This window comes from Brachyhypopomus gauderio, chromosome 4, assembly GCF_052324685.1.
Source record: "Brachyhypopomus gauderio isolate BG-103 chromosome 4, BGAUD_0.2, whole genome shotgun sequence".
In the NCBI taxonomy this organism is placed as follows: domain Eukaryota; kingdom Metazoa; phylum Chordata; class Actinopteri; order Gymnotiformes; family Hypopomidae; genus Brachyhypopomus; species Brachyhypopomus gauderio.
Window position 1 is genome coordinate 18,797,812 of NC_135214.1, and position 27,146 is coordinate 18,824,957.

At 46.5% G+C, this 27,146-nt stretch overlaps 2 protein-coding genes and 1 long non-coding RNA gene across 7 annotated transcripts in view; 2 read left to right on the plus strand and 1 right to left on the minus strand.

The window, feature by feature from the left end:
* Positions 1–9,599, plus strand: part of cobll1b (cordon-bleu WH2 repeat protein-like 1b) — a 28,790-nt gene extending 19,191 nt beyond the window's left edge. For both annotated transcript variants that reach the window (XM_077002888.1, XM_077002889.1), the window contains 6 exons: positions 112–286; positions 4,207–4,480; positions 4,585–4,655; positions 4,899–6,481; positions 7,510–7,650; positions 8,414–9,599. In XM_077002888.1, the coding sequence (XP_076859003.1) occupies positions 112–286; positions 4,207–4,480; positions 4,585–4,655; positions 4,899–6,481; positions 7,510–7,650; positions 8,414–8,488 (2,319 nt within the window). In that variant the 3' untranslated portion in view covers positions 8,489–9,599. The remainder of the gene's footprint in view (positions 1–111; positions 287–4,206; positions 4,481–4,584; positions 4,656–4,898; positions 6,482–7,509; positions 7,651–8,413) is intronic.
* Positions 281–13,971, minus strand: LOC143512504 (uncharacterized). The gene is made up of 3 exons (XR_013130474.1): positions 13,401–13,971; positions 543–560; positions 281–454 (listed from the first exon to the last, which is right to left on the minus strand). It is a non-coding gene; the product is annotated as an uncharacterized LOC143512504 (long non-coding RNA).
* The window catches only part of grb14 (growth factor receptor-bound protein 14), a 38,421-nt gene continuing 21,235 nt past the window's right edge, over positions 9,961–27,146 (plus strand). Inside the window, exons 1-3 of one of the 4 annotated variants that reach the window (XM_077002891.1) lie at positions 9,961–10,131; positions 14,453–14,682; positions 16,143–16,251. In XM_077002891.1, coding sequence (XP_076859006.1) covers positions 14,489–14,682; positions 16,143–16,251 — 303 coding nt within the window. In that variant the 5' untranslated portion in view covers positions 9,961–10,131; positions 14,453–14,488. Of the gene's footprint in view, positions 10,132–14,272; positions 14,683–16,142; positions 16,252–24,948; positions 25,812–27,146 lie in introns of those variants that run through there. The other 3 variants (XM_077002893.1, XM_077002892.1, XM_077002895.1) reach the window with 3 other exon arrangements.

The window sequence follows — 27,146 nt, forward strand, 5'->3', positions numbered from 1 at the left end:
TAACGTTGTTTTCTGTTATCTGTTCACTCATGTCACCGTATTTCTGGGAGGGATTGTGGTGAGTTTGCTTTCTGTTTGTTTCGGTGCCGGTAACGGGTCTGTTTGGTGAAGGTTCTGGCACGCCTGGGTCGCGCCTCTTCGGTTGACTCCTCGTTGAAGAGGAGCAAAAGGAAGGCCCCGCTGCCCCCCAACAGCCCCACCAGCTCCACCAGCTCCATCACCTCCACCACCCCCACCAGCCCGGCTGCAGCACCCGAAGAAGTGGTGCACGACAAGGCTGGGACGGGTGAGTCACACACACGCGCACACACACACACACACACACACACACACACACACACACACACACACACACACAAGCGTCCTGTTCTCCCAGCTGCAGATGTGTCCTGCTCTGGTGATCTGTACCCCACTCATAAACATCCTGTCAGTATGACATGAACACACAGCCGGCCTGTGAAAAAACAACTTTGCTATGGGTTACAGTTCATTTTTTCAGCAATGCCATTAATGGTTTGTGTGGATTTCTGAAGTGTGCTCACCTTGACAGAGCTGAACATCTGTACTTTAGTCCGCATGTAAACAGAGAGAGGCCAGGATGAGGTTAACACTAATCACTGCTTGTTCCCAGTGACTTTTATATACATTCTGCCTCCTAGTGGTTGAAGTGTGGCATTACATCACATCTTTCATTCTGGCTTAAATTTATTCTGCATGTATGCTTTCTCTCCTCCAAGCTCCAGCATTTCTGAAAAATCTGCTATGCTTTCCGTTTCCACATAAAGTACCTTAAAGTAACTCCGAAATAGTTGATTAAATTACACTGCCATTAAGTTGTGGGGCTTGGAGGTTGATACATTTTCCTTGCACATGATTTGAATCTGTATTATGTGTCAGACACACGTGTGCATGCACATGCAAACGTTGGAGCAAGTGTAGATCTCTGTTTATTTGAATTTAAATAAGTATTATTATTATTATTATTATCATTATTATTATTATCATCATTACATTTGTATATTGTTTTTAACAAGGTAGCATTACAAAACAAAGGCAAAAAAGTTTTTTCAGGGCTCTGAAGGAGATCTGCAAAACTTTCTAAACAGTCGTCATGCCAGTCGTCATGGGTGAGGACCCACAGGACTGCAGGGTTCAGAATATACTGCAGGATTTTGGGATGGGAGCCACAGTAATCGGTACTAGACGTAGTGAAGGCGTGAACCAGGGCTGGCACGTCTCCGTCAGGTTGGAGCGCACAGGTGAGCAGTGTTGCGTAAGAGGAAGAAAGCGGTCTCGGTGAGGGATCTAAACATCTACAGTTGGTTAGTGTTTTGGAAGAAGAATGTAAGGGAGAGTTTGTACAGATGTATAGAATATCATCCACATGAGGGTTAAGGCTGCTGCTATGAAGAATCTGGCCAGGGGGTAAAATATAGATTAGGAAAAGAAGGGGTCCAAGAATTAGCATAAATCTAAATATATCATGATTGTTTCTCTTATTAATAAGTTTTTTTTTTTGCTGAGGCTAGAAAGACAGAATGCAGAAGTCTTTAATGGCACCTGTATATATGACTGGAGAGTAATACAGCTTCCATAGCATATTACCACTCTGACGTGTGTGTGTGTGTGTGTGTGTGTTCCTCTCTTGCTTATAAAACGCTTAAAACGCTGCACTTTGCAGACTAACCAGGAGAGGGCGCATATGTTCTTATATCTGCAATTCTCTCCTGTCTGCTGCTTGTCTTCTCCCCTGTGGCCTCATCCTCTTTCTCATGTGGGGGCCTCTTCCTGCCTTCACTGTATTTGTTTTCATTTCTATTCTCTTACATTTTCTATTCTGTAATTGTTTTAGTCAACTTGAATTGATGCACTTGGTGCAGATAAATTCAAGTCACAAAAACGCTAAATGTCATGTATCAAAGCACGTGCGCACAGACACACACCAAAGACAGCTAAACAATTGCTTATTTTTATTTTGTTTAAAGTTGCATAACACAAAATGCAGTTATGTGTAAAGCAAAATGTAGTTATGTGTATTTTGAATTTCTTTATCTCCAATAAGATAATTTTTTCATATTAAAAGTGATTTACCAGCACTATTAGTGATATCTTGTTAGATTCATGATTTATGTGCATGAGGAAGTGTGTCAGAGGGAAAGAAGCCATGATGGTTGGGTCTCATTAGGACCCATCCTCTATTATGTCTCAATTAGGTCTCCGTTAGGTCTCCATTGGGTCTCCATTAGGTCTCCATTGTCAAATTGGCCCTTCCTGCTTTGACTATAACACTGTATTTGTTTGCGTGAATGTTAGCGTGCGTCATCCAGATGACCCAAGATGGGCGAGTTTTCTTTCTCAGAATGTCTGAGGAATACGGGGGACAGAGTGCTCGTAAAATTGCATTGTTTTGCTTAGATGTTTGGAGGTGATAGCCAGTTTTCCATAAAAGTTGTGGGGGTGGGGGTCTTTTAAGGAGCTGGTACACTGTAATCAGGGGTTGGGATCTACACGCACAGTTGGCCTGGTGTTCATAACCACACAAAAGCAGCCTCGTGAGACATGGGAACAATCCTTCCTTTAATCAGATTTTTTTCCTATGTATACTTTTAAAAGCTTCCTGATCTAACTTTTTCTCTCATACTCACTGGAGTTTTCTAATCTAATCTAGTCTTTAATCTATCGCAATCCATTTGAATGTGTATGTGTGTGTGTGTGTGTGTGTGTGTTGCATTCTTAATGAACGTTTTGTCTAAGTAGCTCAGAGTTGCAAATGTCTCGGTGTGTCAGCAGTATGTTCTAAAGTGTTGGTATAAAGTGCTGCTAAACTTCTGGAAGATCTGTGCCTTCTTACTCCTCTGTCCATGCCATGCTCCCCTGCTGCCTGCAGTAATCAACTTCACAGTGGAGGAGAGGGAGGTGTGGAGACACTAGTGAAGAAACGGAGGGGAACAGGGTGGAAGAAAGAAGGATGGACAAAGACAGGGATTGAGATATATAGGGAGCAAACGATGGACGAAGACAGGAGCACAGAAGCAAAAGGGGGGGTGAAGGAGAGAGGGGAGAGAGTAAGACCAGACTGCAATTGTCTGTACCTTTATCCAGAGAGAGAGAGAGAGAGAGAGAGAGAGAGAGGGAGGGAGGGAGAGAGAGAGAGAGAGAGAGAGAGAGAGAGTGAGAGAGAGAGAGAGAGAGAGATCAAACTGCGTTTGCAGAGACGAGCTCTCTCTTTTTGAATATTCTTTCTGCTCTCGAGTCCCCGGCGACAGCCCTTGAAGTCCTGAATGCAGGTCTGTCGGAGGGCAGGAGGGAGACCAGACGTCTTAATTAAGAGCGAGTCGCTCGGGCTGAGGAGGCGCGCGGTGCCGCACACTCCGGCCCGGCTGCTCTGCTGCCGCATTAATACTGAAGACACCCAATAACCCACTCCTGTCAGGCCATTATGTAAGCTCCTCGCAGCCGCTGTGGAGGGGGAGGATATGGATCTCGTTATTACGCCGCGCTTAAACTGGCCACCGAGCTTCCAGAGAGAACAGGGCAGATGGAGAACCTTCCGGAAACTGTGTGGAAGGCGAAACGGGCGAAGCTCCAGTCTACGTTTAGAGTTGGCCAATTTGATAAACAATATAGCCCCGTTATTATAAAAGATAACCCCACTGAAGAAAAATGGCATGAAATGAGCTCTTATCTCAGTTTTGGAAGTTTACCAGACTGCATCAATCAGTGCATTGGAGTTTTTTAGGACTCAGGCCACAGGTCAGTAAGGAACACATGAAAATAGCATGAAGGAGCCATACAAGGAGGCAAAACCCCAACGCAAGAACAGTGAACGTCAGGCAAAGGAAGCCTGAATATGAAAACAAAACGTAGAGGCAGTCCGATGATGCGCAATAAATGAACCGATTATACTGATGTGTGGAACAGGATAACAAAAGTCTTAAGTGCTTACTGGTTTTGTTGGACACTGTAAATGGTAGACATGAGCGTGCAGCAGGACATGAGTTTTGGAGGGAAGTGATAATAGCATATGTAACTGACGTAATCTCTGGAGCATACAGGTAGAGATTATGACAAATCAGCATGGCCTACAATATTGCACTACACCTCATCTTCAAAACAACTGACAATGTAAACACAAATGCACAGATGTACTTTAAATACAAATGTACAAAGTACAAATGTACTTTAATGCCCGGTATGATGCTGCAGGCCTGCAGTCAACTCTGGGAGAGATCCAGGAGAAAGAAGAGACGCCCATGGCCACCGAGACGGCCGAGGAGCCAATGAGCTCCAGCCCCGGTCCTGGTCCTGAGAGTCCCAGCCCCATGCTGGATCTTCTGGAGGATGACAGCAGCATCAACCTGTCCGCTGACATCTCCCTCGGGTCTGGGGGAGCAGGGGCCACCTCCCCCTCTCAGGACTTGGACATGGGGACAGTGGCGCCACCCGGGGGAAGTTTGGAAGACCTGACCGCAGATGGCAAGTACGACACTGTTGCAGAGAAGAAAGCGTGTGTTTTGTTTTTCTTTAGTCTGGTTAACGTACTGGGTGGGTTGCAAAGCTATACGTGATTTTCACTCCTGACAGACTGGCTGCCGTCTCGGAGGTGAATGGGGATGAACCGGATGCTCTCGCGCCATGGCAACCAGGAGATGATGGTGTGTTGTGTTGCCATTGTGACTTTGTTTTATTAGTTCTACAGGCTTGTGTACACCACCAAATGTAAACTTGCGGACACATACAGAAAATGGTGCAATGTTTAAGAAGAGGTGTATGTTTAATAAATAATAATGTTGATAGAAATTTGGAGGCAGGTAACTTGAGGGCAAAATAAAAGGCAAAATTGTAAATGTTCTTGCGTGGCACTGCCTGACTGTGTTCACGGTTCTGCTCATATGCAGCTGGTACTGAGGTGATGCCTGAGACGTCCTCCACAACTGCTGAAAAGTCTCCAGCTCTGAGGGCCAGGAGCAGCGGTCCAGCAGACGTCCCTCAGGACACCGCAGCCCCTCATCCTGCTTCTCTGCATGCACTCACACACCCTCAGGAAGCAGAGCCTCAAGCGCCCCCCAAGCCTGGCCCGGGAGCAGCCTCGGGCCAGACGGCGCCGCGCGCCGGACCCGCCGCGGCCGACGTGGGGCGCATGCACGCAGAGATCCAGACGGAGGAGTGCGGAGAGGTGGCCGAGGTTTTCCCCAGCCCACCGCCACCAGAGCTTCTGCCCACGACACCCCCACCCTCAGTGGGTTCGAAAAAGGACATGGCCACGTCCACAGAGGTGTCCTTCACCACCACCGCTCACCCGGCTTCGGCGCGGCCAGCCTCGACTCACGGCCCCTGTGGTCCGCAGTCCGAGTGCCCTCAGGCCCTTGCCGGGCAGCCGTTTGTGCACGCCCACGCCCCTGAGAGCAGGCCAGCCATGCCCGCCCAAGCTCCAGCGATCCAGCCACCCATGGGTCCCTCGACCCCTGAGAGCCAGCTGCCTTCACTGCTTCCCTCTGCCACCAAAGCGGGCGGCCTGCACTACGTCACCGATTCCGAGCCCAAACCCAAGCCGTCCAACGAGCTCACCCGCGAATACATCCCCAAAGTGGGCATGACCACCTACACCATCGTGCCTCAGAGGTCCCTGGAGAAGCTGCGCTTCTTCGAGGTGGAGCTCACGCTAGAGCCGGCCCTGGCTCCCGGGGCTCGTGAAGCCGTCCTCCAGGGCAAGGCGTCCACAACTTCCGCCTCGCCCCCTCCGCGGCCCGGCGAAGACCCTGCCTCACCAGCCCCCTCGGACGAGCTCTCCGGCTCCGCCCCCCTGTCCCCGATGTCGCCCGTGGCATCAGACCCTTCCGAAGTCAAGTTGAAGAAAGTGCCGCCTGCCACGAGGCCCAAACCAGCTTCATTCCGCTTACCGCAGCACAAACGGACACCCGGGAGTTACGTAAGCTCGGCGGCCGTGCGCAGCTTGAGCGTGAGTGATGGCTGCAGCACAACGGCCCGAGGGGGCGACGCCGACGCCCCCGGCAGCCCGCAGAGAGAGAGCTTCACCGGGGATATGCAGGAGTGCTTTCCCCCTCCGCCACCAGCCGTCCAGTGGGAGGAGGAGAAGGAGCCTGACGAGCCACGGCACGCTGCTCGTTCGCCTACGCCACCGCCACCAGAACCGGAACCGGAGGAGCTGGAGACACCCACCCCACTTCTCTCCCCGTACACGGCCACAGCGTCCGGGCAGCGAGTGCGATCCCCCCCTCCCCGCCAGACGAGCCTCCCCTGCAGGGAGCAGCCGCCCGCTGGCCTCTCGTTGGACAAGCTCCGCAGTTTCACGGCACCCAAGCCGTACACGCCGGCCGCGTCCTCACGGTTTGCCCAGGCGGTCTCTTCCGCTGTCCGGAGGTCCCAGTCTGTTTCCTACTGCCCTGTGGGCCAGGTCACCCACAAGCTGCCCCTGGCGCTCACCAGACACGGTCCAGTCCTACAGTCGCCCACCAGCTCTGTGAGTATGACTCCTGATTGTGCCATGAGGGCATCTTTCCCCAAGCAGTTTGAACGTGAGCATACGAGTGTGGCGGTGTCTCGCTGTTGCCTATTTTTGGAAGATGACTGCAGTTGCTAATTGTAGACGTGACCCATCTCCACGCTTACACCGTTTCTCCCTGATTTAAAGCGACGCTCAGTATTCACGATAAGCAGTAAACGGTAAACCAAGTACCATAAAAAAAGATACACAGCTCCTTTTACTGTTTATTGAGGTTTTTTTTCTTTTTTATTACATTGACGCATGTGCCTTAGTAATGTGTGTCCCAGAGTGACCCGTCACCTCCCGCCGAGCTCACGCCACTCAGGCTCACCTGTGAGAGTGCTCAATAATGCAGGAAGGTGATGTTCTTCTCTTTCAAGCTGCACAATACGTCATTTTCCCCTCGGTGGCATCACAGCCCAGCATCTCGGAGAAAAGGCTTTGTTCAGCGAAGGGCTAGAGTGTGCACGCCGTCCTGTGTGGCGATAGACGATCCCGTTTTTGTGTCTCTCCGCGGCCTCAAACAAAAACGTCCACCGGGGAGCGTACCGTGCAAGGTGCCGCCCGGTGTCGGCGTCTCAATCGTCCACCAGCTGCCTGAGGGCGAGTTTTGGGTGCTTGTCTTTGCGTGTGCTTGTGCGTGCGCACATGTAGCTTTTTGAGACGTACCCAGCGGGTAGCAGTCAGTCTGTGCCAGGGTCCAGCGTGCACACGTGCTGTATTTGATCTCTTCCAGAAGGTAGTGCTCACGATGCTCGTCTACAGTTTCCAAAAAACATATCTAAGCGCGTTACACGAGTGTCTGTGTGAGCGCACATATTTACATTTGGTAATGTGTGGATATGGGCATCCCTGGGGGATGTTAGTGTTCTGTGTGATAGACCATTGAGGTGTTTCATGTGTCCACAAAGAACCGATCAAAACAGTATGTTCTCTTTGGCTTCTTCTGCACGCACCTTTTGTTTTTTTAACTGTACTCCATGTGTGCATGTTTTTCTGTGTAGGATTCAGAAGGTGGATCCGGGCAGGTGGAGACCAGTGGAAAGGTCTGGCCTCCTACAGCACGCCTCGGTGACCAGGAGCTGAGCACTGCCGGAGATGCACCCAGCGGGACGCAAAAAAACGGAACGGCCGACCTGGAACCGGTAAGTGGACTGGCCCCCTCCTCACAGCCCCCAACCCCCTCCCACCCACAAGCAGGCAGAGTCCAGCACAGTGTCAGGTCCTGAAGATTAACTGCACAGTTAGGAGCTAAAGTATCTCGACACAACATCTCGATGGCTAAATCTGAATTGATGAGCATTGTAAGAGCTCTTTCAGACCTGCCACGCTTAGTTATAAAATTTGGAATCCTGGCATGTCTGCCTCCTCCCTGTATTCCATTTGGCTGAGAGCCAGATACACTCAGGTTATGCTCAAGGGCAAAGAGAGGTCTGACACAAAGGAAATGCTGAGCACGGGTCTGTGTAGAAGTTGCGTGGGTAACTTGTTAGCTGGGTGATGTCAGTTCCCCATATTATGTTTGTGAGCCAGGAAAGGAACTATATACAGTGGTTTCTGGGGCTTGCAGGCTGATATATGGCAGCTTTTATAATCGACACACAAGGATGGAGAGAGTAGGCCGCACACACCGAGTCCACGTTGTGCCAAGAATCGCATCCTTTCTGCTCAACTTTTGCACAACTTTGGGCACTAGCTGGTCTTTATAAGTTAGTGGGAAACCTGTCTCTAACAAGACAGAATTGATACAACAATCGAACAACTCAAAAGACAGAAGGAATGTGACCTTTTGTGCTCAATACTAAACAAAGCTCAACCGTACTGTCATGGTAGGGTGCAGTAAGAACAGGCCCTGTTTGGCTACAGCAGGTCGTGTCCTAACTAAGGGTTGTGTGTATTTGTTTGCAGGAATGTGCCGTGTCTCCTGTGACGTGTCCCACGCTGGAGAGTTTGCCAGAGGCAACGCTGTGTCAGGAGGAGTAAAACAGTTCTTTATCCCACAATACGTTAGCGAGCAAACACGGGCTCAGTAGCCCCCGGGTGCCACCAGAACAACCCGCCCGATTCCCCTTCCCTGAACAAACAGAAGACGCTGGACCACACGTGGGCAGCTGCAGTGCTGGAGGCCCACGGCACTACATTTGAACATCGCCCTGGTCTGGGGCTTGAACCTTCAAGGGCTTCACATTATCGCAGTTGAAACAGGCATTGAAGAACAAAGACAAAACTGTAGTTCTGTGGCCTTTTAGCACCAGAAATGCCCAATGCTCTTCTTTTAACATTCCTTGGGTTTTTCATACTTGTCTGTCTAAGGTGTGTCTCAGAGTGTGGAATGAAACTAATCTTGGGTCCGTTCTTACCTTTTACATTCTCTTCAGACTAACTCAGGATCAGCGCTCGTACTCTGAGATACTTAAGCAAATGTGGCCCTGGTGTCCGTGTGCTGACACTGAGTAAACCAGGAGCACCTGAGGATAGTGGCTCACTGGGATTTAAAGCTGTAGTTGTTCTAATGCAGTGGACCTGCCCAGTTTGTTAGCGATTCAGAGTTTTATCATCTCTTGCTTTTATTTTATTCTTTTTCGAAATTATTTTACATTTATATTGATTATGAAAAGTTGGTTTATATAATTGCAATTAATTATATGTATGTTCAGTTTTAAGGAAGATGGATTGTTTTACTTATGATTTTTCCCCTTTAACTTATTAGTTGTAGGGTATAGAAAAATGCCAGTGTGGAAAAGGTACTTAAATATGCCAGGCTGGTGTTGTTATATATCTGTGTGCATCTATACTGAATACGTACCGTTAGTGATGGTAAACATTACTAGCACACATTACGTAATTGCAAATGGAATGAATCACAAAGAAGTAAGCAGTATGTACTGACGTGTACCTACGCATACATTATAATACATTACACATGGGTGTTGTGTGTAATAAACTGGTATAAGGGGTACCAAAAATAGTCTTTTAAACATAGCGGAGCTCAAAAAGGAACACACTGGTCTGCTCGTGCTTGTTTTAAAGATAATGCTGTAATATCTGAAATGACTGTTTTCAAGCTGTACATTAAAGTATCACTCACGAGTCATGCAAGTGTTTGTTACTGATTTCTCTACAGTTCGGTAGATCCGTGAGACCGTTTAGGTGCCCTTACATGACCAGCGCAACTCCTAGTGTGACACAAACCATATAACGAATAAAACTAATGAAGTTGTAGGACGTGTTTTTATATATCAAATACAAAACCTTGGCTATTAGTATATAGTAGCATGATTCATGAAGTAACAACAGGAGTAAGACGACGCTGAAACACACCAGACTGCGTTCATTCACAACTACAGTTTTAACCCGTGAGAACGTAAGTGCGGCGGGGCGCGCGCGCGGTTCGAGTGCGCGAGAGCAGCCCTCGCGAGCCGCCCTAAAAAAGGGCTGCATGTTAACGCAGGGCCTATACGCCGCGCGCGTGCTTGCAGCGTAGCCGATACACCGTGACGTAGCGATTATGCATGAATAATAACACGCGCCCCTTATCCCGGTGAGCATGCATTAAAAAGGCGTCGGAACGGTAACCGGGCAGCGGTACCGGGTGGCGAAGGGAAGAAGCACCGAACTCTGGGCAGGTACGGCGCTATACTGTTGAACCACGTCACTTTAGTCTTATGTTATTCACATCATAACATTGTTTATTACTGATTCCTTAAAACCTAATTTCTCAGCTACTTTTGCATGCCATGTTCGTAATATAGTTCATTCGCTTATAGGCTGCACTGTATGGTATTGCATGACTACTGTAACGTTACATCATGATAGATCAACGCTCCGTTTGAAATACGCAGTCAGCAAAAAAGTGTGTCGCCAGCATTTATTCCTAGCGTTAATGACATTATCAAATCCAGCTTTTAAGTTTATCTGCGTGTTTTGGATGTGATGCAACGAGTGAATTTTAAAAAATCTTTTTCGACTACGTAGATCGTTTTTTTTTTTGTATTTTAATGACCAGTACTTTAAGTAGTCTGTGCAAAGCAGGTAGTGCTTTATTATTTATTATATATCCTTGTGCCAGATCAGCAGTATTACTTCTCACACCCTTTATTTAAAAGATCGGCGCCCGGTTGTAGCGTATTAAGAACACGTTAAGCATTTTCCAACTGCAAGTAAGAACAGTGACAACTTCATTTACCTTGTCGACACACCACCGCCGTGTTTGTTACACACCAGATGTTGTGATTGTTGCAGAATTTATGCTCATTTTTTCAGTCTCATGATGGCCTGCTTCACTGTCCTTGACGTGTCTTTGGTCCTCATGTTAAACAAAAGCGACCAAGCGATAAAGTGTCGCACTACTTCGGTTTGTAATTCCTAAACAGTTCACCTGATATAGGCGACAGTGGCCGACAGTGTGCAGTTTAACTTCACTATTTAGTTGAAAATTTAAAAACCAGTGTACTGTAGTACAGAGCCCAAACAATAAAATCTTAAAAGCTCGTGCCCACAAACATTCATTTGATATTTCCAATAAAATAAAATAAATTCTCTTATACTATTTGCAAGCAAATATGCAAAAATAGGGTATTTATATAAATGTAAAATTTGGCAAAAAAAAAAAACCCTTTCTTGGGTTTAGTTGTATTAGTAAATTTTTGACATTGTGTACTTTTGTTTACCAACAAAATAATGTAACTTAGAAGGGCTTGGCTACATGATACCACCTGAATCAATAGAAATGATTGCTACACTACTTGTAGATCATCATTCATCCAAATCATGTCCAAAACCAGGAATGGCTGCAGCATTCAGCAGTATGCCTGTGAGTATACAGTAATGTTGTGTAATACAGTGGAACCCAACTTTTGAGTTTCAGCCAGAGAGTCTTATGTGACAGTTTGTTTCTTGGGATTCCCAGGACTATTTTGATAGTGTTGAAAATGAGAAGTTAATTAACAGAAATAACTAATGTAATGGGGGAAAAGAAAATCCACACCCTAAAGCCATGAAAAACTGAAGATCCATCATTAATGAAAATGTCTGAGCTTAATCATCTTGCCTTCGGTTTGTTTTTGAGCGTGCTAAGTGTAAGGGAACGGCATGTCTTTACCACAGAGGGGTCCTATTGTTTCAGAGGCATGTGGTGCTTAATCAAGCGCAAACCGTCTCATCCGCCTTCACCCCTGTCAACACAAACATCTTACCTCTGCCCCAGAGTGGCAAATGTCTCAACAGCCTATTTGTCAGCACTTTGCATGTGTTGTTCTGTTTTTAAACAATACAGTACGTTTGTGTGGTGTGTTGTACCACAGTATTTCTCCACTGAATTCAGACAGGCCGGGGAACCGAGCATTTGGACATCTGCTGGTTTAGCCAGCCAATATAAACATGCTCAGGTTCATATCAAGATCATGAATTCATAACATCAAATGACGATGATGCGTGTTCTGTCAATATTTGGATATTTAACACAGATGAAACTAGTAGAACTAATTCGGTTTACGTGATCATTTGGCTGCTGTGCAGACTTAGAGCTAACTGTACATGCTTGCTAACAAGAGCTGACAGCAGCTCTGACAGGTAATCGCTAGTGGCTAGTTGTATATCATTTGTATATCAGTTTGATATGCATGTGATGTGCTCATCTAACGAAATCACAGGAATGTTTGCGTATGTGCTGTGACCGCACATGTATCTCAGATATCACCGTTTAATGTTCTGTTTTTGATAGTTCACAGAATATACCCAAACACATAAGGTACATTAGAAAGTCTGGCCCTAGGCATTGTAATGTACCAATGTATCAGTAATAGTGTTTAAATCATGGAAATGCAAAAGCAAAACTTTGCAGCCTTTTCTGAATTACAACAGGGTGTTGCAATCCAATGGGAAGCTTAACTGTTTATTTCCTCCTATGTGTTAATATATAACCTAATATATAACCTAACATATGTAGCCTTTATAGTAAGTTAGTGTGTGCAATTCCATTGTGCATTGAACAAAATCCACAGTTTAAGATGTCATTGGTTTTGTGGTTGTGTTGAAAGTAATGCTTGCTTTTGTGTCTTGTAATGAGCCTTGTGCTATAAACCTCTGGTGTTCTTCTGGAGTTTTTAAAACATTTAAATGGCTTCTGTTTATAAAGCTGATATCACCAGTTTTTTTATTATCGTCATTTTTTTGTATCCAAGTCTCCACTGGGGCAAAACTAATAAGATGGGTATTAGCTGTGTGTGGATGTACAGTCTGGGCTATTGCCTTGTGAGTGTGGGATTGTTCCAGTCTAATTCTCTTGTCATTTTTTTCATGTTGTTTCATTAGTTCAGCGTACACTGCACAAATAGGGAACCAGAAAAGAGCATTCTTGGGACTGGAGTCTTTTCTACAATATCAAGACATAAAACTCTGCACACACAAATGGGCAACATCAAAGAAGTCACCCCAGGATCATACTTAGTTCACACTTAACAATCTTTTTTGTAGTAGTGTCAAAGGTTCAAATGCATGATTGTGTTTTTGTATAAGCACATTCTGGATATTGTCAGTGTTGCGTTCCCATTCCGTGTTTCTAAAACTGATGTACGCTCAGAAGTTCAGTTAGAAGTATTGCTTTAGGACCCGTGTTTTAGAAATCTATTTCAACCCGCTAGTGAAATATGAAAGTGCAGCTCAACCTGAGGGCATGAGACTCTAATTTGTTTATGTATTAGCATACACGCATGTGTATATGTCTGCAGCAACAGGAACGCCTCGCTGCTGTTTACAGGGAGAGGCGCTTTTCTCCCTTGTGGATATGGGTCCCTCTTTCTGCCCAGTCTAGCTCTCTCCTTCCTGAGTCTTCCTCCGTGTCTGGTCTTATCTACTAAATGTCAGGTAGACATACATAAACAGGAGGGCACAAAACCTGGTGTGTTGCTGGATGTTCCATTACGGCCGTTTCGTAGAAGAGTTGCTGAGCTGCTGTTGTTCTGGTGGACCCAAAGTGTCCTGTTGTTTTTGATATCTCCAGTTCTTTTTCTTTTTTTTGCCCTTCTGGATGTGAGGTGGCACATGGTTTATGCATATCCATCCATCGTTATTATTTTTTTTCTTTCATTCTCTCTCTCTCCCTCTCTCTCTGTCTGTCTCCTCTCTCAGTGGCTTCTGTGGTTATATCATAAAAGTTTATAAGGGAGAACACACACACACACACACACACACACACACACACACACACACACACACACACACACACACATACACAGCCTTCGCTACTTCTGATTCAGCCCTTCCAAGGCTGTCTGGATTCAGTATGGCTGTGGAACTGCACAGAAGAGAGGAGGAGGAGGGGGGAGAGGTTCAGGGCGTCCGGGGTGCAGCGCTAACGCCGTGACAAAGGAACAGCAGGTTTTACTGTCTGGCTGATGGCCAGGCCTCATTACAGCACTAGGCTGCATACCGACAATGAGAAACCCTTTTGTAGGACGAACTGCCTGAGCAGGTCTCCTTTCCAGGTACAAAAAAAGAACGAAAAAGTAGAAATGCAAAACAAAAGCTCAGAAAAGAGGGAGAGAGTGAAGAAAATGTAGCTGAGCAGAGAAGCTTTTTGGAGCAGGACTAAGTAGAGGGGATGAAAGAGTGGAAGGGATTTTGAGCTGGGAGCCGTGTGTGAGTGTGAGCAGGGCTCGTTCGCGAGTCATCGAGTTAAAAATAACTTTATTGTGGTAGATCATGTTTTGGTAGGAGGGACCTGCTTCCCAATCCTAGGACAGCCTGTCGGGCAAGGGAGCAGTCTGTGTATGTGTATTTGTGTGTGTGTGTGTGTGTGTGTGTATGTGCGCATGCTGACGGAAGAGGAATGCTGTACTGTGGCACATACACACACACACACACATACACACACACACACACACACATGCGCGTGTGCCTGCTCTTACTCCGCTGCCCTGACGGCGTGTGTCCTGCCCCGTACTTCAGATGATGCGGTGGATATAAGCGGCGTCCACGAGCGCTATGAGCGACCCTCTGCTTGAGTTCGACGCACCGGCCAGCCTCGGCGAGAGTGCCGCTGTCTTCCGCCGCGGGGACGTGAGCGTGCTCGGAGGAGACCCTGTCCTCATCCCACTGCCATCGCCCGTCCAGCCGCCCGGGGCCCTGCGCAGCAAGACCGCTGCTCCCACCTCCACCGGCCTCTTCAGAGGGACTAGGTAGGGCCGCTCTCCTCCCGCAGGGCCCCTGGGGCCCCTGGGGCTCCCACTGCTGCAAGACGCTGTCCTGTAATGGGCTCTGCTGGCTTTGGTATCGATTACAGTGTTTAACCAAGCTGTTCGTTGTGCCAGGCGAGTCTGAAGTGCAAATCTATAGATGCAAATTGTATGTGGGTGTGCGCACACTTGCGCGAGAGACGTCTTAACGTGCAGGTCTGCCATGCCGACGGTGTTTCCTTTTTTTGTAGCGTCCGTGTGTCTGTGTCTATCAGCGTCTGCGACTCACTTTTCAGCGGTTAATCTTTAACGTATGTAATCGGCAGGAACGCGCCGCAGAAACACAGAGCAGGCTTTGTGTCCTCTCCCACGGGCTGCTCTGAACAGTACAGTAGACTTTGTCCCTGTAAACAGCGTCCCGGCGTTTCCCCACTGACAGCTCGGATCAAGCACCTGCTCTTTTCCAGGCGCTGCAGGGTAACTCAGTAACTGCAGTGTTAACAGGGAACTTTGCGATACGGCGCCGAGAATTCCAGGTCGCTGCGTGCGCGTCAGACACGCCTGTGCTTCGGGCTCGGTTCGCCTGGTCCACGTGACGCCACCCTCTCCCAGACGGAGTGCCCTTGGCTCACCCCTCCCCTTGAGGTGGGGGGCTGACGTGGGTTGGGATTAACTGGACGTGCTCGGTGTCGTCGCGTAAAAACTAACGATCAAAACAAGCAACATGGCCACTGTAGTTCCTGATAGTGTGGACCTGCCTCAGCTAATCAGACAACAGGACTATGAAGACATGGCCTTTATAATACACACACATACAACCGCACAGAGGCAAAGTATCACAATATATGTGCCCTCCCCCCCCCCCCCCCCCCCCTTCTTTCACCACACCTTCAAATCTGTGCATGCTCTCCTGGAATATCTGTCTCCCACAGCTATGTCAGCATGCACAAACCCAATCATTCATTTTGATGCACACCGTTCGTTACGCTGCATTCGTCTGATTCATTAACACCTGTTTCCTAGACACCCGAGGGGGAAGGCGGGGAGGGGGGGGGGGGGGGGGGGGGGGGGTGGTTTGTCATCGACAGAATGCAGCCCATTAGACCGGATGAGCTCACAGCTCCGGGTCCGTTGCTCCTCGTGCCGCCTGAACGATGAGATGGTCATACGTAGACGCGGTGATGTCATCGCTGGCTTAAGTGTGCGCATCTCCAAGGAGATGAGGCTTCAGTCAGCTGGCCCATCAGCGCAATGACTTCACCTCAGCTGCCTGGCTTGCACAGGAGTCAACATTTTCCTAATAAGGGCAGGTCTTGGTTCCATTAGGAAGACCAGGCTGTGTTAAGATGATTTCTTGTTAATCATTCATACACAATGATGGCCTGCAATAATGTTTGGAGGATGCATCTCATAGTCTCTCTGTCTCTATCTCTTTCTCTCTCTGTCCCTCTCTCTTTCTGTAGGAAATACAGAGAAGGAGAAGAGATGCAGATGAGCCTGGTCTCCACCCCCTTCCCAGACCTCTTCCCCTCAGAGTGCTTGTTACCCTGGACCAAAACCAGCGCTTCTCAGGTTAGAGAGTCTCCCTGTTGCCAACATCTCCAAATAAGATGAAGCGACATCTTCTTTCATTTAAAATACAAAATGATGAATCAGGTCAATCTGACAGAGACAGTATTGTGCCCTGACATCTAAAAGGGGACCTTCACACAAACCCCTCCCACTCCCCCCCCCTCGCCGCCCCCGTCCTGAGAAGTACCACACTGGCTAACAGTGAAAAATAAACACGGTCAGTGTGCAGGCTTATCGCTGTTTACACGTTAATGTCATGACGACCACTTTGTGATGCGTTGCCGTTCCGCCAGATGCGCATTTCCGCATTTCGCTCCTGCGTTACTAGTGTTGTTTATTAGCTGTTGTAGTGTTGGAAAGCTGATCAGAGATAAATCTTTGCTTCCCCTGTCCTTTTAAATATGGTTTGGATGTGAGCCTGAGTTTGACCCTGCAGCTCACCAGACCTCTTCCTACCAGGCCTCTGCAATACTACCTTAAACTTTGCTCAGAAAAGTGTGTTTTTATTAAGGTTGCAATATAGACATTGGTTTCATGGGTGCACTTCAGTTATCTGTTATGCGTTGATTGCTAAGGGTTCATGTTTAAGACATTTCTTACACTTTCCTGATGGGCTTCATAGGTTTCACTAAGGCTGGGATCTCACTGGTGATTCCTACCCGTGTGGCCTACGGCTATGTTCGCTTATGATGGTGTGTCCCTGTTAATCAAGAAAAGCAACTGAAAAAGTAGAAAGAGACTAAAATGGCCAAAAGATTAATGAATCTTTTTAATCATTATTTATTTATTTTGCAGTGGTAATAGGTTTTATTGGCAATATACGTCACGATCTCCTGCTGAGTATCGGTGGAAGTGTATTGGTGTAAAAGACAGGAGGACACCATTCATACATGGACGGTGACGTGTTTACAGTGGCCATTGATTTCCACCTTGTGGACCAAAGATTGTTCTTACACTTCTCAGGGAGCATTGAATTGAACTTTTTAATGTATTTAAAGATAGGAAATCCAAAAAGAATGATGAGTGAAACAGAAAGTTCTAGTGCTATTTTAGAGGTCTGTTGAGTGAGACAGTTTGGGCAACTGACCCAGACTGTGAGTCGTGCAGACGTGACTGTGGGTCTGTATGGATGTGCTAATTACAATCAGGTGTGTGAGTCTGTGCATGTGTCACACAGAATGGACAGAGATGACAGGCTGTGTGTATGCGTGTGTGTGTGTGAGGCAGAAAGGCCAACTCAGCAGGCTGAGGTGTGTGTGTGTGTCTATGACAGAAGGGCCAGCTCGGACTTGTGCTAAAGGCTGAAATTACAGCCTGTGGAGCAGCACACAGCATAGTGGAGGAGATTTGGCCCAGAGGCAAGCGGCCCCAAGCTCTGCTAATTAATCATTATTCAGGGTTTTTTTCTGGGGTTTTTTTGTCATCATCCCTTCACACAGATCACACAAGCTCTGTCCTTAACGATCTGTGTGATTTGGCACATAATGCATCTAATCAGACAGCTGTTTTCTTGTTCTTGGTCTGGCCGACTTAAAAGCAATAAGAAAGATACAATAATTAATGTTTTTTTTTATGAGGGTCTTTTTGAGAAGTGGTCATGGCACGAAGCAGATTACCTGATTTGGCTCACGTTTGACCCTAGTTTGAGGTCCCTACATTAGCGAGAAGTTGTGGCCGTCTGCCGTGTGCTCTGCTGCTCTGAAAGCCCTGTGGGAGGATACTGTTAGCTTTGTGTTTCCGTGGTTTCGGGGGAGCGGAGCGTGGAGTCGTAGCTGCAGTCGGCAGGACGGCCATATCGGCGTGACCCCGTGCTCCGCGCCGCGTAGGGGGTGGGGGGTTGGGGGACGGTGGATTGCTGTGAACCCACCCTCCAGCACGAGTGGCGCTCCAGGCCTTCTGGGAATTCCTTGCGGCGCACGCCTGCAGAGTTGCCCTCACTGCAGTCCTCCACACAGCGATGACATCATCCCCTCCCCCAGGCTGCCGCGGAGCACAGCGCGAGGGTTTGACTAGGTTATGTATTGCATCATTGCTGCCTCCACCCCCCCCCCCCCCCCCCCAACCACAACCCCAGCGCCGATCTTAATGGACCTCTTTTGCCTTTGAAGGGTTTTATAGCTCGAACAGAACTGCAAATAGATGCTGACTTTGATTTCTCCCTTGTGAAATCTTGCTTCAGAAATGAGATTTATAGACAGCGTTGCTGGAAGCTTGGTCTTTATATTTGTAACGTTCTTTAAGGCATTTTGATTACGGTGACTGCAGTCCTTCTCTTACCACTCATATAGCTAACTGCAGTAGGAACAGCAACAGGTCTCTGTGTAACGGAGAGTGTCATAGTTATCAACAAGAGGGCACTGTTCCCCAGATATTAAAAGATACCGAAAACCCAGCTCGAGCCCTTGAGCCCAAAACGTCACACACACTCCTCGTCTTCTCAGCCGACACAGGCTGCTCATAACACTGTCAAAGACATTTATGTCTAGTGCTATAACGAGACGCCTCGTGTGCCATACAGAGAAGAGACCTTTTTGTCTCGCACGCACCAGGAGGCGAAGTTTATGCCGCAGACGTGCACGTCCCGTTAACGAGGCCCACATTGTTTAGCCGTGCGTGTTTGCGAGGGGCCGACGGCCCACTGGCGGCCTGGCCGACAGGACACGACCTGGCCTTTGTCTTTCCTGGGGCTTGAAGCGTTACGTCACCCGTTAGCGAGTGCTTCAGACGGGTCTCGCATTTGCAGCGTCTTACCGCCTGTCTCGTGCCTGCTGTTCCGAAGGCTCGTGCCCGTCTCTCTCCTGCGTGCGTGCACATGGGCAGACCACGCAGCCACCGCCGGCACCAATCCCCCACGGGATGTCGCCACGTAGGGACGTCTCCGTTTCGGAAAATATGAAGGATCCCGATGTTCCGGCTCACGCAGCCCTGCGCGAGGGAATTCATGAATGAGCGAGAGAAGGGTTTTCTCCTGTAGACCCTGTCTGCTCTGGGCACGCTGCCGCAGCTGTGGTCTCTGCGTTTATGCTTGCCTATAGTCAGTGTCTTATCTCAGCCCCCTGCTGCATTCGTTACTTACATAAGCATTCCTATATGTACGGTCTCATAGCAATTATGTACGTTTCGACCGTGACTGCCAGTTTATTTATGGAGCAAATTACAGCTCTAAACACATCTCAGCATCATCCTTTATAGTTCAAGGTCTGCAGGTTATCCTCTCCCCTCCACACAGACCAAGAACATGCTGTAACATTTCAAGGCAAAAGAGAAGGTATTATTAGCCTAAATGCTCTCTTGTGCTTGTCTCTGTCTCTCTCTCTCTGTCTCTGTCTCTCTCTCTCTCTCTCTCTCTCTCTCTCTCTCTCTCTCCTCTCTCTCTCTCTCTCTCTCTCTCTCTCTCTGCACCACAGTCTGTCCTTCCTTTATTGCTGAGGAAGTTAAATTTGGACTAAATTTGTCCAAGACCAAGGCCTGCTTTGAGAATCCCCTTCCCCTGAGGCTGTCTCTGCAGGCAGATCCAGAGGCTTTCTGTCTGCCCCGAGCAGCCATGCTGCCCCTCACACATGGGAACGAGAGGGAGGTTTGCACGGAGGGGAAGGGTTCTGGTGAAACGTCTCACCAACGCGCCCCACCTGGTACAAAACTGAGCTGATAAATATAAATGTAAATGAGCTATTTCTATTACCCTGTATTTCAGTTACATTGATGGTAAGGCTTGTAACATATAGTAATGGTAAAAAGCAGTGAGGTGTCACACAGTAAAAGGAAAAATGCAACTGTGGTGATGGCAGGAGTCTCCGTCTTAACTTCTTCAAGTGCTGTTGAATGTGTGTACGAATGTATATGTGGGTCTGTGTCCAGAAATAGCGCTGTGTAGCAATGCTGAAAAGACATAAACATGAAGTGAAATGCGTAGTCCCACCATGGGACAGGACGCTGACGTGTCATGGTGTTCCAGAGCGGTAATGTCTGTTCACATACTCATCCACACTCACTTAGTGACTGTAATGATCCGAAATTCTTTTTGGAATATGTTGTGAGCATAAAATTGTTCGTTTTTTCCTAGGGAAGTTTTTTTATTAGTGTGTGATTGTGTGTGTGTGCACGCGTGTGTATGTGTGTGTGGGAGATGGATAGATAGATAGAGAGAGAGAGAGAGGCAGAGAGAGAGACAGAGAGAGACAGAGAGAGAGAGAAAGACATGCATCAGGGGCACTTAGTTGACGAGCTTGTGAAATAAAATCCTGCTGCTCTTTTGATTATGACCTCAGCCCTGCTCCCACTGCTACCCCCCAGGGGCTCAACAACTGCTGCAGATACTGCAACTACCCCCTCCACACACAGCCCCCTTATCACACACAGCCCCTCCACACACATCCCCTCCACACACATGCAAAAACAACCCATCTGCTTATATTGCCTTAATAGCTTAGATATGTTTGTATTTCTGTGTGGTCACCATCGTGCACATCATGCTTTTTTATGTGCTTGCTTTCCCCTTTACAATTTGAACATAAAGGGAGGTGAACCGTTTGGGTTCCAGTGAGAACGGCAAGACGAGGCAGATACCACGGGCAGCCCCACCAGATGTGTTTAAATCCATTCTGTTAGTTCAGTTGCATTTTGCATTTCATTGTTCAAAGCAAGACTTGGAGATGCTCATCTGAAATAGCAGATTAATATTTCTGGCACTCCTGAAAATGGATTTAACTTGCTGACTGTCAGTTTGATTAATTATAACTAATCCTCTTTTGCATAGTTCTAAAGCAGTGTTCTGCCTAAACAAATATTGTACAGTTCCCAAAGACGTACATCCATTTCAGTTCATTATTTTTTAGTCTTATGATTATGATAATAACTATGTGAACTAAGAATTTTTGACCTGCCATAGTTCAGTATGCAAGTGATCTGACAGCATTAATCTGATAATCTACCAAGATTAGACTTATTATAGATGATACTCATAACAGGTTTTCTTAACTGCTTAAACATCACACTTGACATGTCATCTCAGTTTCAAAGAACTTTCATGCACACCCTTAAGACTGGAATATTCAGCAAAACTGCCTACAAAATCGAATTTTGAACTCTGTCCAAATTTACCATAAGTCAGTTGAAGAGAGTTTTGCATTAAGTATGACAAACTGTGTGAAATCTTCAGTTGTCGTACAGTCATAAATTATCCTTCATGAGTAAAACACAATTTATAGCATAGACTATAGCTCAACATTTTGCGTGCTTTCCAGCTTCCCTTCGTTTTGTTTCAGTTTAGTTGAACACCAGACCATGCTGTGGTATGGTCACACTGGCCAGAGTCATTGTAAGAGAAGAATAACCCTCCCTGTGAACATAAACGCCTCCCGTGAAGTAGCACACCCTTCTCTTTGCATTTGTATTGCATCACACAACATGGTTCACTTTTCACATTACCACACTGCTATAGTTTTCCTCATGAGGCATTTTAAAACAAGAACTATAAAATATATATCTGCGCTTTAACTGGAAGTGTCTTATTCTACATACTTGAAATTAAAAACTGTATTCTTATATTCTCATTGATATAGTTTCTAGTGCAAATCGGTTATTGTTAAATTGAAAGCAAATTGCTTGCAATGAAACGTTATCCGAAGGGGTATTTATGTACAGTAATTTGTACTAAAGTTGTAGTGGTAATAGTTTGTTATTGACAATATGAATAGGTTTGAGTGAAGATGTGTATGCAGACTAAGGCTTTCTAAGACGAGAGAGAGAGAGAGAGAGAGAGAGAGAGAGAGAGAGAGAGAGAGAGAGAGAGAGAGAGAGAGAGAGAGAGAGAGAGAGAGAGAGAGCTGCATACTTAGCAGTCACAGACGCAGCTGTCTGAGGCGTTGTCTTGCGGGGTATAATTAAGTAGAGCCTGACTGAGTCCACTCTCAGCACTGGTAAAGGATTAATCTCACTCATCCATGTTTACGAGAAATGGACCCACACCCATGACCTCCAGTTTATTAATAATAATAAAGACTGAGACAGGCCCCATAAATTAATACTGTAAACAATCTTCAAGTAATCTTTCAGGATAAATAATGATCAGTTTTTCAAATTTATTGTCACTGTAATGAATGAATGAATTAATGTTCAACTTATATAGCGCCTTTCTAGATACCCACTGTAAGACACAAACCTCCAAACCTACAGTCTACTACAATCTACCATTCCATTTATATAGTGGCACTGTGGACATATGCTCCCAATGAACAAGTTCAAATCTTAATTGATGAAAGTGCACACATAGTTTGGTCTATTATAGTGCCACATTAACACTTTTCATTGTTACCCAAATGACAGATTACTTGCGTTTTCAGCTGGAGCTCCAGAGGCAGGTCCATAAATGCCGTCGGGCGAGACTCAAGTCAGCACGTGCAACGCTAACGCATGCATGCATTCCTCTGGAGCCATCGAAGATCAGATCTGCCCTGCGCTTGAGGAACTGAGGCCGTGCAGCAGAACGGACCGGGCCTGACGGAACTTGTTTTTGGTTAAAGCGGCTTTAGTTTTGCATTTTTAGTAAGGCCAGCAACCTCCCATTAAAGCTCTTAATCAGAAAGCGCTTGGAGATCAGAAGCAGACCTGGGGCTGAGCCAGGAGTAGCCCTAAGGCGGACCTGCTGGAGACTACAGGGGTGCCTGGTTCTGGTCCAAACTGGCCAGTCGGTGCTGGATTTTAGCCCTGCACGACTGGAGCCGTCCTGCTTTAAATGATCTCTTAATTCTTGGAAGCTGGAAGCTGCGAGTGGCAGGTGTATTTAAAGCAGCTGTATAGAACACAATCCCAAGGCTTTATTCATCTGAACTCAGACTGGAACCACATTCCTCTTCTTTTGTTGTGCTTTACTAGTGCTGTATACATTCTTTATAAATTAATTCATTAACTTGAATACGCATGGAGTGATTTAGTGTGTGTGTGTGTGTGTGTGTGTGTGTGTGTGTGTGTGTGTGTGTGTGTGTGTGTGTGTGTGTGTGTAATTAGTGGCTGGGGGGGGATTGTTTATGACCTCTGCGTTCCACTAGCTCTGCTCTCTGCCGCTGTCTCTCTCGGATGGCGTGGTGGTTGATGTCCCCTGCTGCCGGTCAAGGCCAGTGTCTCTGGAGCTGCATGTGTTTTGAGAATGGCAGAGACTTACTTATCAACAGACTCTTTTCATTTGACTCCACTTTTTTCAGTGGCTCTGATAAGTATTAGCGTCTGCCTGTCTGTGCTACCATTCTTGATAAAGACAGAGTCTTGGAGTCCTCTCATTTTCTCTGTTCCCATCTTACACCCCCTCCTTCCCCCTAGCTCTCTCTCTCTCTCTCTCTCTCTCTCTCTCTCTCTCTCTCTCTCTCTCTCTCTCTCTCTACCTATATCTTTCCCTCTCTGGTTCCAGAAGATGTTTTAGGCTGCCAGAACTGTAATCACAAAGTACTTTGGGAGGATAAACAACACAATGCAGACAACATTAGACATTACACCAGCATTACATTCAGCTATGACATAGCTTATACTTTGCTGGTATGACTATAATTGAAGAAATATATGTGCAACCTAACATTTAAACTGACCTCAATTTCCAGACATCTTAAATTAAGACTAGAGGCAATTAAGACTTTGGTGTATCTTTAGACTGCATGTGCAATATTTCCATGTTTAAGCCTGCCATTCAACTGTGGCTGTTAGAATTAGTTTTTTCTGCCATTTGATAATAGAAAAACTGATTATATCTCTGGTTAGATCTTTATAAACTACTGTAGGTTATCTCCATATGTAATACTTGTATATTATATAAATATTGTGGGCTGCTAACATAATTTTATTGCATTGTCCAGAGATTTACAATCTTGGCTCTCTACACATCACATTCAGACATGCACATTTTCTTCAAATTCTTGATGAATTTCTTTCTCCCCTGGCTCATTTGAGAGTAGGGGATACTTGTTTTCCTGCACAATTGTTCAGGTTTGGTTAAATCCACTTATCAGAACCTGTGAGGACCTGTAGGTTTTACCGAAACAGACTAAGACATTGAGCTAGGCTGGCTGAAAGGAATTTGTGTGTGCGTGCGTGCGTGCGTGCGTGCGTGCGTGCGTGCGTGCGTGCGTGTGTGCGTGTGTGCGTGCGTGTGCCTGCGTGACAGCACTGACGTTTGGTGAATAATGACATTTGGTCCAACCATTGCTGTTTCCATGAAGTGTCATTTTAATCCACATTCACTTCCAGTGATCTAAATATACTACCTGGAAACTGGCTTGTATGTTGGAATGATTACAACTATCCAACAACAGCAACATAATTTTAACACACATTTTCTGTGAGCTTGGCACACCAGAGGAATATAAGGTTCATTTGGTTTAAATGTGCAGACATCTTAAGTTTATTAATGGCCAGACAGTCCGCCATCCCATTTATATTTGAAATACACTGTAAAGTTTCTAAATCATTTGTAGACATCTTTATCATTGTATATTGATATATTACATTTACTTTGTCACAGAAATTGCCTTTTTGAGGTCACAAATGTGGGAAACCATGCCTGCCACTGTGGCCATTTTAAACCCGTCGATCCTCATTTCTCTCTCTCTCTCTCTCTCTCTCTCTCTCTCTCTCTCTCTCTCTCTCTCTCTCTCTCTCTCTCTCTCTCTCTCTCTCTCTCTCTCTCTCTCTCTCTCTCCGTCTCCCTCACTCCCCGCCTTTTTCCCCTTAGCCCGCCCAGCTCCTCGTCAGGCTGCTCTGAAGTCTCCCCCACTGTCTTGCCTTGATTCATCAGGTCTGTTTAGTGAACATCACTGGTCTGGGCCTTGCCATTGCTAAACATGAATGAGAGCTCCATTTTGTGTGGAAAATGGCACAATTTTAAAAACCATGAGAGTTGCCATCAGGTTGTGATTATAAAATCAATGTGATCTTATAGTGGGGATTTCAGAGCACTAAAAGTGCCTTTGCCTTAGGAACTGTGTTCTAATTATACTGCTAGCACTGTAATATGACCAAAAGCACTTGGTGCACCAGAGCACAAAGAATTTTCTGCCTCTTGTAGTTCTCCAGAGAAGACATTGGCGTGTGGAAGTCACACCATCCTTGGATGCCTTTATGGAGGGAAGGTTTACATGTTGTCAGCAGATAAAGTTACTGTAGGTCTTTTCCCTGACCTTCGGAGCTCTCACTCGACTCCTTGCTGCTTTATCAGGAGTTTTTATTAGAATGGAGTGCTTTTTCTTACGGGAAAAAAAAAAACACGCGGCACGTTTCCAAGGCCACTGGAGGAGTTAGAGAGGAGAGGAGCACGTGTCTGACTTTCAGTCTCCTGCTGCCACCGTCCCTGGTGCAACTCTAGAAATCTGTCGATTACAGCACATTCATTTTTGGATACACAGATCCTCATAGACATTTAGTAAGCAACTAGACTGCTTTTTATATGTCTTTATATATATAAAAGGAAAGATACCGGATGGACATTTCACTGCCAGCACAGTGAGGAGACCAAAATGAATTTCCAGGCCAGAAGAGTGACTCTACCTACTATTACTCCACTTTGCCTGCAGAAGCGGGTAGGGACACTTTATCGCTCTTTCCTCTAAGCCTATAGAATCGACCGCGTGCTAACCGCTCCACTTCCTGCACACTAATTTTGTCTTCTGTGGATGAAGGTGAAGCAAAACCCATTTGGTGGACTCATCCGATTGTTTACATGTGCTCCTTTGGTTAGGTTCCCCCCCGCCGTCTTGTTTAGACTTGGGTTTTTCCTGTGTTTGCGGGGTGTTTGGATGGCTGGGGCAGTGGTGGAGTGGCTGCGTCTGTAGTCTTTCATTCTCTGCACAGAGTTTCTCATGCCCGCAAGCCTGAGTGTGTATAGGGAACAGCTGGGAACCCAGACATTTCATCCAACCTCTGCTCTCGTGGCCAATCTGTTGAAGATGCCTTTCTTGCATAATCCAAAATACTGATTTACTGTATCTACATGTGACAGCATGACATGTCTTTGCTATAAAATGGTGACAAGTGATCTATGCATGAATGTGCTAGACTGTCTTCCTGAAAGGTCTTATATTTTTATAGACAAGCCATCTAATTTTAGATATGTCTTCAGAGTGAGGTACTGTATGAGATTAAGCATATAGATTAGAGAATAATCCAGTGAGACAGGCTGAATCGAATTATGATGAACTCTCCTGCTCAGCACTAAGGCAGGTTAAAGAGGAAAACATGCCTGAAATTGTTCTCAGAGCTGCTAGCGTAAGCTTGGAGTCAGAGTTTGCAAAGGTCACATGGAATGCTGGAGGGTGTTAAACTTACTGGAGGTGGTTTAACCAGAACTGCATGTTGAGCTACCAAAGAAAAAAGAAACATGCATTAATCCAGTATGTTTGCAGACTGAACAAGCAGAGAGTGAAGTTTGTCTCAAAATCACTCAAAATCTCAACCTCCCTCCTCCCACAATCTGTGAAGGGTCATGAGACATTAAAGAGTTTGGCAGCAAGATAATGACAAAAGCAAAGGTTTGGAGTCGGGCACGTGTGAACTGACGGAGGGAGGGAAGAAGAGATGTGCGGGAGTCTGACACCCATGATGTGAACGAGGTATGGCTGGATGGAGAGACGGATAGAGGGAGCATCGGATAAGCGCGGGTCCTGCCAAGGCCGATCATGCATGATTCCCAGATAAAGGCACAGCTGTGAGGTGAGGGGTCGCGACAGCCGAAGGCCGGACGCATTAACGAACTTTTCCATGCAGTCCCTTGCTTGAGCTGTGGAGTGTTAACCATCTCCATCGTCTGAGATAAGGTGATCCAAGCTGGAACTCACAGCAGGTGTTCATTTGGCACTGGGAATTTTGCTATGCACACACAGCAATCCACAGCAGGATTAACAAGGGCGACACAGTCT